This window comes from Mustelus asterias, chromosome 2, assembly GCF_964213995.1.
Source record: "Mustelus asterias chromosome 2, sMusAst1.hap1.1, whole genome shotgun sequence".
Classification (NCBI taxonomy): domain Eukaryota; kingdom Metazoa; phylum Chordata; class Chondrichthyes; order Carcharhiniformes; family Triakidae; genus Mustelus; species Mustelus asterias.
The window spans coordinates 4,449,101-4,466,010 of NC_135802.1; the positions used below are offsets into that span (position 1 = coordinate 4,449,101).

Genomic DNA, 16,910 nt, shown 5'->3' on the forward strand with positions numbered 1-16,910 from the left:
ATGGGGACTGGAGTCACTAACACAGCACAGGGAGTGAGGGAGAGTGGGGACTGGGAGTCACTAACACAGCACAGGGAGTGAGGGAGAATGGGGACTGGAGTCACTAACACAGCACAGGGAGTGAGGGAGAATGGGGACTGGAGTCACTAACACAGCACAGGGAGTGAGGGAGAATGGGGACTGGAGTCACTAACACAGCACAGGGAGTGAGGGAGAATGGGGACTGGAGTCACTAACACAGCACATCCAGTCTGTTGTGAGTTAAAGCACCAATATCTGAAGAGCTTGCTTGCACATCAGTCTAAGTTTTGCTGTCCTCTCCTCTGCCCTGCTTTGAATGTTCCTGCTCACTGAGGGATAGGGTGGTGAGGGACAATACCCACACAGGAAGATGATGAGACTGAATTAAAAACCCAGCACTGACCAGCCAGTCTGCTCGGGAACCCCGATTGCAAGTCAGCGGTGAGCATAAGAACAAAACAACTTGCATTTTTATAGCACCGTTAATGTAGTAAACCGTTACAAATTACTTCACACCAGTGGCATCAAACTATATTTGACACCCTGCCACATGTACTTATGATCCAGAGACAAATCACAGCACAACATCTGGAGATTCTAAATGTCACTACATCACACAATCTGACTGCTTTCTTCCTTTTGTCTATGCTACCTCCTGCATTGTTTCATCTGCACGCCTGCTTGTCCAAATCAACAGCACATATTAGTAACAAAGACCAAATTGCAAGCCATTTTAAGGGTAGTTTTCAGGGGTAAAGTTGCACTGGCTAAGAACAGGATTAACACTGCTACTGAACTGCTCCACAGCTTAGACTTTATATAGGAACGCTTCGAGAATGAAATGGACACAGAGTAGGAAGATTGGAATTAAGAGGGGTTGTGCAAGGGGGGACAGCTGAGAGCAATCTAAAATCTTTAGTAAGAATTTGAAAGCAAGGAGATGGGAAGGGTGTTGGGACAGACTCAGATCAGGGAGATTATAGACTGAGGTTGAAGCAATAAGCAGCGGACAGGAGTGAAAGGTAGGAGTAGGGACAGGCTGAAGGAATTCGCCAAGGTGATTGGTCAGGAGAGACACGAGCACCTTCACAACCAGCCAGTAGAGCAGCTTTGAGCCCATCCCACCTTTGGCTCCACCATTCTGCCTTTAAAGGGACCATTGTAGCTGGTCTGCCTCACAGATCCTACCCACCATTGATCCAGCCTGCAGAGGAGACTAAGCATAGCAAAGTGAACACAGCTGAAGATGGTAGAGGAATGACTCAGTTCCTTGGTAGGGACTTATTTAAATAGTAAAAAGGCCATCACATTCGTGCGTGCAAAGACCGAGAACATTTGTATTTGTTAAATCCCCCACTCCCACTCCCTCCCACTCGCTGCCTGAGCACACTGAGCTATCGGGTAAAGTTTTAATCCCACGCTGGGTCTTATTTACAGTTAAAATGGGCAATATCTTCAAAAATAATGCGTTGTTTGCGCTCAAAATGTAATTGGTTGATCTTTACTCACACAGGAACCGATTTCTGCAGTCAGACATGTCACAAAAAAGGTAGGACAGCTACACCCGATTCCTGATGGCAAAAAGTACTACTGCCCTTCTTACATTTTCATCCAGAACTCCCCAGGGTGGCAGGGCAATCGGTCAACCTCTCACTGTCTTGTTATGACACAGCAAACTGTACCAAAACTGTCAGATCCTGGGAAGAGAGCGAGTGGGCGTCTGGGGCACACGTTCAGTTAAGTATCATTTAACAGGCATCTCTAGGGATAGCTGACTCTCCCTCTGTCTCTTTCTCTCTTTTTCACTCTTGACTCTTTCCCTCGTTCTCTCCTCCTTTGGATTATCCCGGATGGTGTAGTGCGCATGGTGCCAGCAACAAAGGCAATTCCAGCCACTGGGAATTCAAGTTAAGCAGAAAGGTTAAGGAAGCTCGGCTGGCTTCCTTCAGCACGGAAGAGGGTTCAAGGTGACCTTAATAGTGGTCACAGTGGGAGTTCACAAGAATTGAACCAGCAAAGCCCATGGTGAGGGGTTCAAATCACAGGCAATGCAATGACAGAATGTAAAAAGAAAGCTCTTTTAGCTATAGAATAATGAAGTTCTAAAATAGGTTCTCAGGGAAGGATTATGTCAGGGACAAAACGAGCAACTATATCGCCATTCTTTCACTGTCATTGGATCAAAATCCTGGAACTCCCTCCCCAACAGCACTGTGGATATACCTACACCACAAGGACTGCAGCAGTTCAAGAAGGCAGCTTCTCAAGGGGCAATTAGGAATGGGCAGTAAATGCTGGCCTCGGCAGCGCCCACATCCTGTGAAAGAATAAATAGTTTCAGGGGAGGAGAGGGATTGGAGAATATGGTTAGCAGATTGATCAATAGGTGGATTTGTGAAAAAGTGTCTGGTTCAGTGTTCCAGCATGTTTGAGTTCAGCTTCACTTCCCCTGCTCTCGATCCAGGGCCCTGCCAACTTGCTCCTCTTCCAGACTTTGTCCAATACCCTTTTGAAAGTTGATATTGCATCTGCTTCCAGCAGCCTTTCAGCCCACACATTCCAGATCACAGCAAATCACTGTGTGAAAAAACAATCTAGGCTCTTGTGCCACTGACCTTAAATCTGACTCCTTTGGCTACAGACCCTCCTGCCACTCAAAACATTTTGTCCTCATTTATTCAGAACCCCTTCATGATTTTCAACACCTGTTAAATTTTCCTGCTGTAAGGAGAACAATCCCAGGCTCTCTAGTCACTCCTTGGTATTACACGCTGTCCCTGGTACCATTCAGTTTAAAGTTTATTTATTCATGTCACAAGTAGGCTTACATTAACACTGCAGTGAAGTTACTGTGAAAATTCAGCCCTACCTTTCCAAAGTTTGTTGGGCTTGCAGTTTTTTTCTGAACCAAAGCATCTTCAATCCTCATCTCTAAGGTTTCTGTCATCTGTTTCTTGGCTTGAGAGGCATTGTATTTCACAACAGCAGTTCCGATTTTGATGCCTTTTCCCATCACCCTTTGTTCTCATGCTTTTCAATACTTACTCAGTTCCATGTTAAGTGCTGATGATGTCTCAGTCGACAGTAACGTGAATTTGTTATGTCAAACTGGATTTCAGCTGAAGTACTGTGTCCAACTCTGCACACCAGGCTTTCAGAAGGATGTTTAAACTAGAGACGGAGCAGAGGAGGTTCATGAGAATGGTACCAGAGTTGAGGAACTTCAGTGCTGTGGAGAGACTGGAATTCTGGGATTGTTCTCGCTGGAGCAGAGAAGGCTAAGGGAAGTTCTGACGAAGCTAGAGAGTGGAATATATATAGTTGAAATGAGAATTTGCAGGGTTATGGACGAAGAACAGGAAAGTGGGAATTTGTTCAAAGAATGGACACAGGTACAATGGGCTGAATGGCCTCTTACTGTGCTATACAATCCTGCCTCAAATCAGAAGAACATCATTGAGCAAAAAAAATGTTCTTCAGTCTCTTGTTTGCCTTGTGCAATATAACTAGAATCTGTAAAGGATTAGTGTGCTAGACTGATTAAAATTTTAATGGAAGAGGAGGTGGCTTCGCAAAATTTGACTCCCGGAATGCCTGTTTAAAAAAAAGAGAGAATCCTGTGCTAAGAATAGAAATGCAATTTGTTCAGTCAGTGAGGTACAAGTTGATATTACCCATTTGATACTCAGACAATCCCTGATTCCCTTCAGGACTCACATTAGGAAAGCTTCAACACCTGTTGTTCAGGAATTAGAAATTGCTCACAGCTTTACAAATAGAGTTTAAAATCTTCTTTCCGCTCTGGAGACATTTAAAACATGTGGAGGTGAGACTTACACTCTGATTTCACACTCACCAGGTTTATTTCTTAATGCTGAATATTATGGAGCACACTGGCCAGACTTTGAGTTTGTGACTGACTGTTTAATGCAGGGAGAGATCGATTCTTTTCCCCACATGGTCTGTCAGATGTCTTTTCACTGGTAATTATCAACACACTTGAATGCCCAAAGGAATCTGCTTTTTCCTCTCGTGGATGTGGTCGAAAAATGGGTCTGTTAGAATGTTTATCCACAGGGTACCATAGTGTTGTGGTTATACCATCAGACGAATAATCCATTCCAGTCCCAGCATGCCAGTTTAAGATTTCAATTCATTCTAAAAGGTCTCAAAATAACGAGCTGGTATCAGTAAAAGTGACTGTGCATTCCACCCCCCTCCCCTTCCCAATCCCCAAATAGCTGTGGATGCTGAGGGTTAGTTGAAATTTTTATAATTGTTATTTGATGAGAATATTGAGAGATATGAAGCAAAGACAACTTGCTTAATAGACACCCTATCCACCACCTTCAACATTCACTCTCTCCACTACTGGTGCACAGTGGCAGCACAGTGTCAAACATCTACAAGATGCACTGCAGCAACTTGCCAAACCTCTTGTGATAGATAGTACTGTCAAAACCCTGTATCAGCTAGAAGGACAAGGGCAGGAGACACGCGGGAACACCACCACCTGCAACCTCCCCTCCAAGACACTCACCATCCTGACTTGGAAATATAATGCCGTTCCTTCACTGTCACTGGGTCAAAATCCTGGAACTCCCTCCTGAACAGCCCTATGGATGTACCTGCACCACATAACTGCAGCGGTTCAAGATACCTTCTTAAGGGGATGTTAGGGTTAGGCAATGAATGTTGGACTTGCCAAAGACACTCACATCCCAAGATTGAATTTTAAAAATGTGGATCAATTGAAAAAAGCCAACACAGCTTAGTCACGGCAAACCCTTTTCAACTAATTTAGAACAGTACAGCACAGAACAGGCCCTTCGGCCCACGATGTTGTGCCGAGCTTTATCTGAAACCAAGATCAAGCTATCCCACTCCCTATCATCCTGGTGTGCTCCATGTGCCTATCCAATAACCGCTTAAATGTTCCTCAAGTGTCTGACTCCACTATCACTGCAGGCAGTCCATTCCTGAGTCCATAGTCTGAGTGACAGGAAACCAAGAGTAGTGGTTCATGGATGTTTTTCAGTTTTGTAATCCCTCAAAAGTGAATAAACAAAGGCAAGTAAATGAGGTTGAGATGCAGATCAGCCATAATCTAATTAAATGGCCAAACCATTCCGTTCCATCGGGCAGAATGGCCTCCACCTGTTGCTATTTCCATTCCTCCACATTTTAGCTCATTGTACATCAGGCTCCAGCTTTTCTTCAGACTGGGTGGGTGGTCAGGTGGTTTGGCCCCAGCTTCCTGCCCATCTTTGCCACCAGGTGACTAACTGCCACCTTGGCTCAACACCTCCTATCGAACTTACAGCCAAGATCAGGAACTCGCTTCACTCCATGAGGGTGATGGATATAAACTCATATTCTTTCATTTTACTCCAAATGTTACCTGGGGCTCTCTGTCAAGGTTGAAGAGAAGGTGGTAAATAATTCAGGCAGTAGAAGGGTTTAAAATTAATGAGGAGGAGTTATTGGATAGGTTGCCTGTTTTTAAAGTGGATGAAACATCAGGACCAGATGAGATACATCCAAGGGGACTGAGGGAAGTGAGAGTGGAAATTGCAGAGACACTGGCCATAATCTTTCAATCTTCCCGAGACTCAGGGGTAGTGCCAGAGGACTGGAGAGTTGCAAACATTACACCCTTAGAAACATAGAAAACTACAGCACAAAACAGGCCCTTCGGCCCCACAAGTTGTGCCGAACATATCCCTACCTTTTAGGCCTACCTATAACCCACCATCCTATTAAGTCCCATGTACTCATCCAGGAGTCTCTTAAAAGACCCTATCGAGTTTGCCTCCACCACCACTGACGGCAACCGATTCCACTCGCCCACCACCCTCTGTGTGAAAAACTTATCCCTAACATCTCCCCTGTACCTACCCCCCAGCACCTTAAACCTGTGTCCTCTCGTAGCAGCCATTTCCATCCTGGGAAAAAGCCTCTGAGAGTCCACCCAATCTATGCCTCTCAGCATCTTATACACCTCTATTAGGTCTCCTCTCATCCGATGTCTCTCCAAGGAGAAAAGACCAAGCTCCTTGTTCTGAAAAACTGTAAAGATAAGCCCTGCAGTTACAGACCAATCAGTTTAACTTCAGTGCTGGGGAAGCTTCAGAATCAATCATTTGGAACAAAATTAATAGCTTGGTGCACAGATGCAGGTTAATGAAGGAGATCTAGCATGGATTGCTTAAGGGGAAGTTAAACTAACTGACTGCAGCTTTTAGAGGAGGGAAATTCTGTTGATGTGGTGTACCCCTAGACTTCTAAAAGGCGTTCGATACAGCGCCACACAAAGACTTGAGAGAAGCTGATGGAATAAAAGGACAGCAGCAACATGGATACGGAATAGTCTGAGTGACAGGAAACCAAGAGTAGTGGTTCATGGATGTTTTTCAGCCGGGACAAAGGTTTTGAGGGGAATTCCTCAGAAGCCTAGTTTTTCCTGATATATATTCTCTAGACTTTGATGTACAGGGAACTGTTTCAAAATTTGCAAATAGTACAAAGCTTGGACGCATTGTGGACGGAGGGGGAACAGTGTAGAATTTCAAAAGGACATAAAGAAGTTGGTGGAATGGGTGGCAGATAGAGTTTAATGTGGACTAATGTGAGGTGATTCAATTTGGTAGAAAGAATATAGAGAGACAATTTAAATTAAAGGGCACAACAGAGGGAGCTGGAACTGAACTCTCTGGGCCCTGGCCTCTCCAGGGGTCCCGCTGCCACTCAGGATTGTTTGGAGAATGAGGGAGACCAGCAATCGGGGAAGGGGGGGGGGGGGGGGGGAAAAGAGAGCTGGAGAGATGGCGGGGGTGTGTGGGGGGGGGGGGGGGGGGGAGGTCGGAACTACTGGGGGGAAGCTGGAGAGATGATGGGCCGGGGGTGAATGGTCGGAGCTGCTTGGGGAACCAGTGATCGGGTTACGGGGGTGGGGGGTTGGGGTGGTGGATTTGCAGGGCCGGTGTTGCGGGGATCATGGGGCTGGCTCGCTCCAAGAAGGAGGCTGTCAGTGCGGGGCCATTGCGTATACGCCGCTCTCGGCACTGACAGATTGGCGCATGCACAGTAGTCCGCTCAGCATGCTGATTTTAGCCTCTCCAGTGGGAATAAGCCCCACCCACCCTTCCTGAAATTTAATGATATTCACGCTGGGGGCCTCTGCAGTGCACAGAATGTGGGAGATTCTTCTCTGAACTCCCACTGAAAAAAAGTGTGAATTACTCCAGTTTTCACACAAATTTGACATTTAGAATTTTTGGGGGGGAAATTCCACCCACTGGTTTGGCCTCCGCTGGAATATCGTGTACAGTTCTGGCCTCCGCACTTTAGGAAAAATGTGAAGGCGTTGGAGAAAGAGCGCAGAAAAGATTGACGAGAATAGTTCCAGGGATGAGGAACTTCAGTTCTGAAGATAGACTGGAGAGGTTGAGACTGTTTAAGGCTGAGGTGAGATTTCACTGGTAGAAGTGGGTTTAATCCAGGCATTGGAAGGAATTAGACTGTTAGGTGAAAAGGGAGAATGTGCAGGGTTATGGGGAGAAGGTGCGAGAATGGCACTGAGGAAATTGCTCATTTGGAGTCAGTGCAGACACAATGGGCCGAATGGCCTCCTGCGCTGTAACAATTCTGTGATTCTTTCCTCCTCTTTCTATTTCTCTCATTCTCATGGAGGCAGGATCATCAACATCCATGGTCTGCCTTGTCATTTTACTTTGATTGGTGAATGTGTGTGGTGAAAGCATCAAAGGGGCAAGAGGTAAACGAGGGAAAGGGTTAAATGGAAGGTATCTCCGTTCACTGCTTGTTTTAAAATAACAAACCGGTCAGTACAAGCCGGGCTGGATCTGCCATTTTGTGTAACTGTCTGCCTTTAGTGACCTTCTTCAACTTTACTTACATTCTTCAATACTGTCCTGTTGTGTCACTGAGGAGGGAAAAGTTTAAGGTGGTGGGAGGAAACTTTCTGAAGGTGTCAAACTCTTGCTGGTAGTGCGTAGTGAGTTCCCACTGCTACATCCACTCAACAACCGAACATGAGTGGTGAGTATCAACCACTGGGAACCTTATCCTGTGCTCAGATCAATAAATAGGAAAGAGATCTGAGATCTTCCTCATTCTTTACAGCCCAACTACTCAGTCAGTACATTGATGAAGAGGGAGTGTGGGAGATGCAGGATAGAATTTAACACAAAATATCCCTGCCCTGTTCCTTCCAACCTAAACTGAAACCCACTAAATTGCAGCCTAGTGGTGGGGAAAGAAATGAGATGGGGAGGATATATTAATAGAGATGGGGGGGATATTGATAGAGATGGGGAGGATAGTAATAGAGAAGATTAAGAGGTGATTTGATGCAGATAGGGCAGGTTAACTATTTTGCTGGTTGGAGAGTCGAGGCCTAGGGGGCATAGTTTAAAAATTAGAGGCAAGCTTTCCAGGAGTGAAATTAGGAAACCGTTCTACACACAAAAGACGAAAGTTTAGAACTCTCTTCTGAAAACTAGATGGTAAACCAGTTGTTAATTTTAAAACTGAGATTGATTTTTGTTAATAAAGATTTGAAGGGAAATGGGGCAAAGGCAAGTTGGGTCATATTTCAGCCATAATCACATTCAGGCTTGAGGGGCTGAAGAGCCTCCCCTTGTTCCTATGCCTCGTGTGGATCAGGGCAGAGGTTGAGTGGATGGGCGGTGTGGAGAATAGGCTGCCTGGAATGACAAGACAAAAACTAAGCAGCACACACTGGCCTCTTTCTGTGTGACCATGGGACATAATAGGTACGCAGGAGCTTTAGTGTGGGGTCACGACAGCAGATTGTATACATGGTCTGTTTATGGATGCTTCTTATACTTTGCTTCTTACATAATTATGCAATGTTTGTTGGTGCCCATTAACGAAAAATGATATTTTGAAAGTTGAGCTAACGTTTCAAATCCAATATAACTTCTTTGAAGTTCCGAAGAAAAGTCATACGGACACGAAACGTTAACTCTGTTTTTCTCTCCACAGATGCTGCCAGACCTGCCGAATATTTCCAGCATTTTCGGTTTTTATTTCAGATTTCCAGCATCCCGCAGTATTTTGCTGTTTTTTTTAAAGGTTCTGTTTTGATGTACAAAATAATCTTGGGTTATTTTTTAATGGCATGGTAAAGCCCCCACCCACACTCACTAAGGTTCTTTGCTGATCTCTGGATCTTGGGTTGAGCTGCAGCCTCCTTCCAGGTCTCCCCCACGCTGGGCAGTCATAAGAACATAAGAACTAGGAGCAGGAGTAGGGCATCTGGCCCCTCGAGCCTGCTCCACCAGTCAATAAGATCATGGCTGACCTTTTCGTGGACAAAGCTCCACTGACCCGCCCGCTCACCATAACCCTTAATTCCTTTACTGTTCATAAATGTATCTATCCTTGCCTTAAAAACATTCAATGAGGTAGCCTCAACTGCTTCACTGGGCAGGGAATTCCACAGATTCACAACCCTTTGTGTGAAGAAGTTCCTCCTCAACTCAGTCCTAAATCTGCTCTCCCTTATTTTGAGGCTATTCCCCCTAGTTCTAGTTTCACCCACCAGTGGAAACAACCTCCCTGCTTCTATCTTATCTATTCCCTTCGTAATCCTATATGTTTCTATAAGATCTCCCCTCATTCTTCTGAATTCCAAAGAGTATAGTCCCAGTCTACTCAGTCTCTCCTCATAAGCCAACCCTCTCAACTCTGGAATCAACCTAGTAAATCTCCTCTGTACCCCTTCCAGTGCCAGTATATCCTTTCTCAAGTAAGGAGACCAAAACTGTACACAGTACTCCAGGTGTGGCCTCACCAGCACCTTATACAGCTGTAACATAGAACCATAGAAAATTACAGCTCAGAAACAGGCCTTTTGGCCCTTCTTGTCTGTGCCAAACCATTTTTTGCCTAGTCTCACTGACCTGCACTTGGACCATATCCCTCCACACCCCTCTCATCCATGAACCCGTCCAAGTTTTTCTCGTCACAGGCCTCCACTCAGAGAAGCAATCCTCCACAACCACTCTGGCTTCTTCCATTGAGCCAGTGTCGAATCCAATTTACTACCTCCCCATGTATACCCAGAGACTGAACCTTCCTAACTAACCTCCCATGAGGGACCTTGTCAAAGGCCTTGCTGAAATCCAGGTAGACAACATCCACCGCCTTCCCTTCATCCACTTTTCTGGTAACCTCCTCAAAAAACTCTAATAGATTGGTCAAACATGACCTACCACGCACAAAGCCATGTTGACTCTCCCTAATAAGTCCCTGTCTATCCAAATATTTGTAGATCCTATCCCTTATCACACCTTCCAATAACTTGCCCACCACCGACGTCAAACTTACTGGCCTATAGTTTCCCGGATTTCTTTTGGAACCTTTTTTAAACAACGGAACAACATGAGCCACCCTCCAATCATCCGGCACCTCCCCCGTGAATACTGACATTTTAAATATGTCTGCCAGGCCCCCTGCAAGTTCAACACTAGTTTCCCTCAAGGTCCGTGGGAATACCCTGTCTGGTCCTGGGGATTTATCCACTCTGATTTGCCTCAAGACAGCAAGCACCTCCTCCCCTTTAATCTGTAAAGGTTCCATGACCTCCCTACCTGTTTGCCCTATTTCCGTAGACTCCATGCCCGTTTCCTCAGTAAATACGGATGCAAAAAACCATTTAGTATCTCCCCCATTTCTTTTGGTTCCATACACAGTCTACCACTCTGGTCTTCAAGAGGACCAATTTTATCCCTCACTATCCTTTTGCTCCTAACATACCTATAGAACATAAGAACATAAGAAATAGGAGCAGGAGTAGGCCATCTAGCCCCTCGAGCCTGCCCCGCCATTCAGTAAGATCATGGCTGATCTGAAGTGGATCAGTTCCACTTACCCGCCTGATCCCTATAACCCCTAATTCCCTTACCGATCAGGAAACCATCTATCCGTGATTTAAACATATTCAACGAGGTAGCCTCCATCACTTCAGTGGGCAGAGAATTCCAGAGATTCACCGCCCTCTGAGAGAAGAAGTTCCTCCTCAACTCTGTCCTAAACTGACCCCCCTTTATTTTGAGGCTGTGCCCTCTAGTTCTAGTTTCCTTTCTGAGTGGAAAGAATCTCTCCATCTCTACCCTATCCAGCCCCTTCATTATCTTATAGGTCTCTATAAGATTCCCCCTCAGCCTTCTAAATTCCAATGAATACAAACCCAATCTGCTCAGTCTCTCCTCATAATCAACACCCCTCATCTCTGGTATCAACCTGGTGAACCTTCTCTGCACTCCCTCCAAGGCCAATATATCCTTCCGCAAATAAGGGGACCAATACTGCACACAGTATTCCAGCTGCGGCCTCACCAATGCCCTGTACAGATGCAGCAAGACATCTCTGCTTTTATATTCTATCCCCCTTGCGATATAGGCCAACATCCCATTTGCCTTCTTGATCACCTGTTGTACCTGCAGACTGGGTTTTTGCGTCTCATGCACAAGGACCCCCAGGTCCCTCTGCACAGCAGCATGTTGTAATTTCTTTCCATTTAGATAATAATCCAATTTGCTATTATTTCTTCCAAAGTGAATAACCTCGCATTTGTTAACGTTATACTCCATCTGCCAGATCCTCGCCCACTCACTCAGCCTGTCCAAATCTCTCTGCAGACCTTCTATGCCCTCCACACAATTCACTTTTCCATTTATCTTTGTGTCGTCTGCAAATTTTGTTACCCTACACTCAGTCCCCTCCTTCAGATCGTTTATATAAATGGTAAATAGTTGAGGCCCCAGTACCGATCCCTGCGGCACGCCACTAGTTACCATCCGCCAACCAGAAAAGCACCCATTAATTCCGACTCTCTGCTTCCTGTCGGATAGCCAATCCCCAATCCACGCTAACACCCTAGCCCCAACTCCGTGTGACCCAATCTTCTTCAGCAACCTTTTGTGAGGCACCTTATCAAACGCCTTTTGGAAATCCATAAACACCGCATCCACCGGTTCCCCTCTGTCAACCGCACTAGTCACATCTTCATAAAAATCCAACAAGTTCGTCAAGCACGACTTTCCCCTCATGAATCCATGCTGCGTCTGCTTAATCGAACCATTCTTATCCAGATGGCCTGCTATTTCTTCTTTAATGATGGATTCCAGCATTTTCCCAACTACAGACTTTAAGCTAACCGGCCTGTAGTTACCCGCCTTTTGTCTATTTCCTTTTTTAAACAGCGGCGTAACATTAGCCGTTTTCCAAACCGCCGGCACTACCCCAGAATCCAACGAATTTTGATAAATAACCACTAACGCATCCGCTATTACCTCTGACATTTCTTTCAGTACCCTGGGATGCATTCCATCCGGGCCCGGGGACTTGTCCACCTTCAGTCCCGTTAGTCTACCAAGCACTGCCTCCCTGGTAACATTAATTGTATTGAGTACCTCTCCTCCTACCAACCCTCTATCGTTAATATTCGGTAAACTATTTGTGTCTTCCACCGTGAAGACCGACACAAAAAACTTATTTAAAGTTTCAGCCTTTTCCCCATTTCCCACTATTAAATCCCCCCTCTTGTCCTCCAGAAGCTCTTTGGATTTTCCTTCACTCTTGTCTGCCAAAGCAACCTCATGTCTTTTAGCCCTCCTGATTTCCCTCTTAAGTAGCTTCTTGCACTTTTTATACTCCTCGAGCATCTAATCTGTTCCTTGCTGCCTGTACATTTCATACAACTCTCTCTTCCTCTTAATCAGTGTTATAACCTCCCTCGAGAACCAAGGTTCCTTATTCCTATTCACTTTGCCTTTAATCCTGACAGGAACATACAAACTCTGCACTCTCAAAATTTCTCCTTTGAAGGTCTCCTACTTTCCATTTACATCCTTACCAGAGAACAGCCTGTGCCAATCCACACTTCCCAGATCCCTTCTCATTTAATCAAATTTGGCCTTTTTCCAGTTCAGAACTTCAACCCGAGGACCAGATCTATCCTTATCCATGATCAGGTTGAAACTAATGGCATTATGATCACTGGATCCAAAGTGTTCCCTCACACTCACATCCATCACCTGCCCTAACTCATTTCCCAATAGGAGATCCAATTTCGCATCCTCTCTAGTTGGCACCTCTATATACTGATGTAGAAAATTTTCCTGAACACATTTTACAAACTCTACCCCGTCTAAACCTTTAACAGTATGCGAGTCCCAATCTATATGTGGAAAATTAAAATCCCCTACTATCACAACTTTGTGTTTCTTGCAGTTGTCTGCTATCTCTCTGCTGATTTGCTCCTCCAATTCTCGCTGACTATTGGGTGGTCTATAATACAACCCCATTAATGTGGTCATACCTTTCCTGTTTCTCAGCTCCACCCATAGGGCCTCTGTAGACAAGCTCCCTAATCTATCCTGCCTGAGTACCGCTGTAACATTTTCCCTGACCAACAATGCCACCCCCCATAACCTCGCTGTTTTTAAAGTCCATTCCTCTAGCAATGAAGAACAAAATTCTATTTGCCTTCTTAAATATCTGCTGCACCTGCAAACCAACTTTTTGTGATTCATGCACAAAGACATCCAGGTCCCTCTGCACAGCAGCATGCTGCAATTTTTTGCCATTTAAATAATAGTCCATTTTTCTGTTATTCCTACATTTACCAACATTGTACTCCATCTGCCCACTCACTTAAACTATCTATATCCCTTTGCTGACTTTGTGTCCTCTGCACACTTTGCTCTGCCATTCATCTTCGTGTCATCTGCAAACTTTGACACACTACACATGGTCCCCAACTCCAAATCATCTATGTAAATTGTAAACAATTGCAGTCCCAACGCTGATCCCTGAGGTACACCACTAGTCACTGCCAACCAGAAAGACAGTCCCCTCCTGCACACACTGCCTGGGAGCTGAAAGCAGTCACCTTACAAAACCATTTGGCTTTTTCCTCACATTTTTTTTACCTCCCTTTTACAAGGTTCTAGCTTGTACCCGGGGTCAGCTGCTTGAGGCTCCAGTCCCTCCCCGGCCAAGTTCCTTAACGTAGCAGCAAGTAGGATATTGGAGTGGGATTTCCACTCCATCTGACGAAGGAGCAGCGCTCCGAAAGCTAATGGTATTTGCTACCAAATAAACCTGTTGGACTTTAACCTGGTGTTGTTAAAACTCTTACTGTGTTTACCCCAGTCCAATGCCGGCATCTCCACATCATGTGGGTTAGAGAAACAGATGGTGTTTTGTGATTCTGTGATTTGTTTCTTCTCTCTCTGTCTCTTTTTCAGAAGTTCAGTTCAGGCCTTATCGAACGGATGACTTCATCACCAGACTCTACTACGAGACCCCAAGGTTCACAGTGCTCAACCAGACGTGGGTCCTGAAGGCACGGGTCAACGACTCTGAGCGCAACCCCAACCTGTCCTGCAAGCGCACCCTGTCATTCCAACTCATCCTGAAGAGCAAGGTCAACTCCCCGATGGAGTGCTCCTTCCTTCTCCTGAAGGGTCCCTATGATGATGTCAAAATTAACCCCGTCATCTACCACTTCGCCTTCACCAATGAGAACAATGAAACAGACTACATGCCGCTGCCTATCATAGACTCTGTCGAATGCAACAAACTGCTAGCGGCCAAAAACATTAACCTGAGGCTCTTTATATTTCAGATACAGAAGTAGAGGGGGGTGGGGCTGAGGAGAGTGAGTGTAGATGGGGGTGGGGGGGAGGGGGGAAAACAGAAAGACACATCAGAATGGAGTGAGCACCACTGAACCATAGTACCTCGAAAAAGCCAGCGACATCAGTCAATAGTTTAAAAAAAGCAGAATTATTTGAAAAGGAAGAAAATAAACAAGAGACAAACAAAATATCTACTAAGCGCATGTGGCCGTAACAACCCGGGACTGTCACAACTGAGCGGTTTTGTTCAGAAGCCTCTCATATAATGGTTATAACCGGGGTGGGGGGGGGGGGGGAGGGAGGGAGGGAGGGGGAACTGGGGGTGGGGGAGAGAAATAAGAAGTGTCCAAGTTCAGTAGCTGCTATTAGAATTATTTAAGCAGTGCTGAATGGTCACTGTCTGCCTGTGCATTGAGCCCAGTCCATGGACAAGCTCTGCTCACCAGTAGGTGCCAAGATGCCACACTTTGTCCCTCTGTCACACCCACTATTTCATCTGTTATACTTGCTCATTATTTTCTTTGGTCAGATTGCCTATTTGTTTATGAAAGTGTAGTAAGTTATTTAATGAGGTAGTTGGAACTTCTTGTAACACCCCTTCCCCCTTAACTAATCTCCAGTCCAAACTCCTGCTCAGTTGGTGTGCATCGCAGCACCGTCTGGTGATCCAGAGTCCGGTAGGAGGATCACGCTGTCCCCTATCTGTGGCAGGGCAGTGGTGGTGGGACAGGCTGATGGATAAACAACCAGCAGCTCACCTAGTTGTGTGCATTCAGCTCGGAAGAGGGTTGTCCAAACAGTGTTTTCGAGAAAGACAGACTCAACGGGGCACAGGGACATTGGGGTGGGCTACTGTGCAAAGCATGAAGAGCCTGCTCCTTCTCGATCATTAGGAAGTGAGGGAGGCTGCACATTTATCCTGAGGAGCCAGTCAGCCAGCTAACCATCCATCCTTCATTGGTTGCAGTCACACATTCCTACACTGCAACCAAAGAGCACCGTTAACTCTCCCTTGAGTTTTCCGTTTATAGTTTTTGTTTTCATTCTGCTGGTAAATATGTAAGAATTAAAATCTAAATGAATGTCAGGGCACAAGAGGCGCGAGAGAGAAAATAGTATGAGAACGAGAGAGAGTTGGAGGTTTGCAGGGAAAGTGAACAGAGAATCCCAGTTATGTTTGTACATTTATCTTAACCGTATTTTTTAACTCACCACATTTTATCATATTTAACGTAACATTCTGCTCGTGTAGCTGAAGAGGAGACAAAGGCAGAGGCCAAGATCTTCACCAGACAGGAGACTGACAGTTGCTGCAGGAGTTGCTCACAACCCCTCAGGCTCAGAGAGCTGGCAGAGATGATTGGGAATAATTTTAAAATCTGTGGATTTATTGGGAAGACGGATTGGGGGGGGGAGGGGGGGGTAAGAAAACTGAAAAACCCCTTTGAGTGGCATGGCCCAGCCCAGTACATTGTTTCAGAGAGCAGCAGATCAGTCGTAGGAAACCAGCAGTGAACAGAGATCACTGCACCACACCGTCCTCAGCTCCACTCGCCCCACATGCTGCATTGTTCAGATTGAATCTGTCCCAGTCTCTGGATCCCATGCAAGGTAATAAATAGATGGCTCCTTAAGTCACTGCAATTCCATACATTTAAAAAGACCAATCCTTACCTTGCTGAATAAACAGCAACTCTATATGGTTACACAACAAGTAACTCTTGTCCAGAATGAAACACAACTCCATAAGTGGCACAGCTTTACCCTGAATAAACATCACCTCTATACAGTTACACAGTGAGAGACTGCTCGCCATGCTGAAATAAACCACCTCCATATGATTAATGGAACTACTGTTGTGACTAGCACTTTAACCCTCCTATATCCTGCTGATTAAACTGGAACTGTATACACTTGCACAACAGATGGGTTTAACTGGCCCTGTTAACCCTCGTCCTGCTGAATGAACAGGAACTCCGAAGGATTAGTGAAACAAATGCAACTTAGGCTTTTGGGGTTTTGTCTGGTACCAAAATGATATTGTCAGTTCTTACCATTTATTTTCTGTACCCACTTGTACTGTATAGTTCAAAAACCATAAAATCTAGATTATAATTCGCACTGGTGTATAAATCACTCAGCCTACATTTAGACAGTGTGAAAACCAATCAAGTGTACAATTTGTGCACTGAA

General features: G+C 45.4%; 1 protein-coding gene across 2 annotated transcripts in view; it reads left to right on the top strand.

The window, feature by feature from the left end:
* zftraf1 (zinc finger TRAF-type containing 1) overlaps positions 1 to 16,838 on the top strand; it is a 141,840-nt gene extending 125,002 nt beyond the window's left edge. The window contains exons 4-5 of one of the 2 annotated variants that reach the window (XM_078230350.1): positions 1,535 to 1,570; positions 14,325 to 16,838. In XM_078230350.1, the coding sequence (XP_078086476.1) occupies positions 1,535 to 1,570; positions 14,325 to 14,716 (428 nt within the window). In that variant the 3' untranslated portion in view covers positions 14,717 to 16,838. The remainder of the gene's footprint in view (positions 1 to 1,534; positions 1,571 to 14,324) is intronic. The other variant, XM_078230359.1, reaches the window with a different exon arrangement.
* The last annotated feature ends 72 nt before the right edge of the window (positions 16,839 to 16,910 follow it).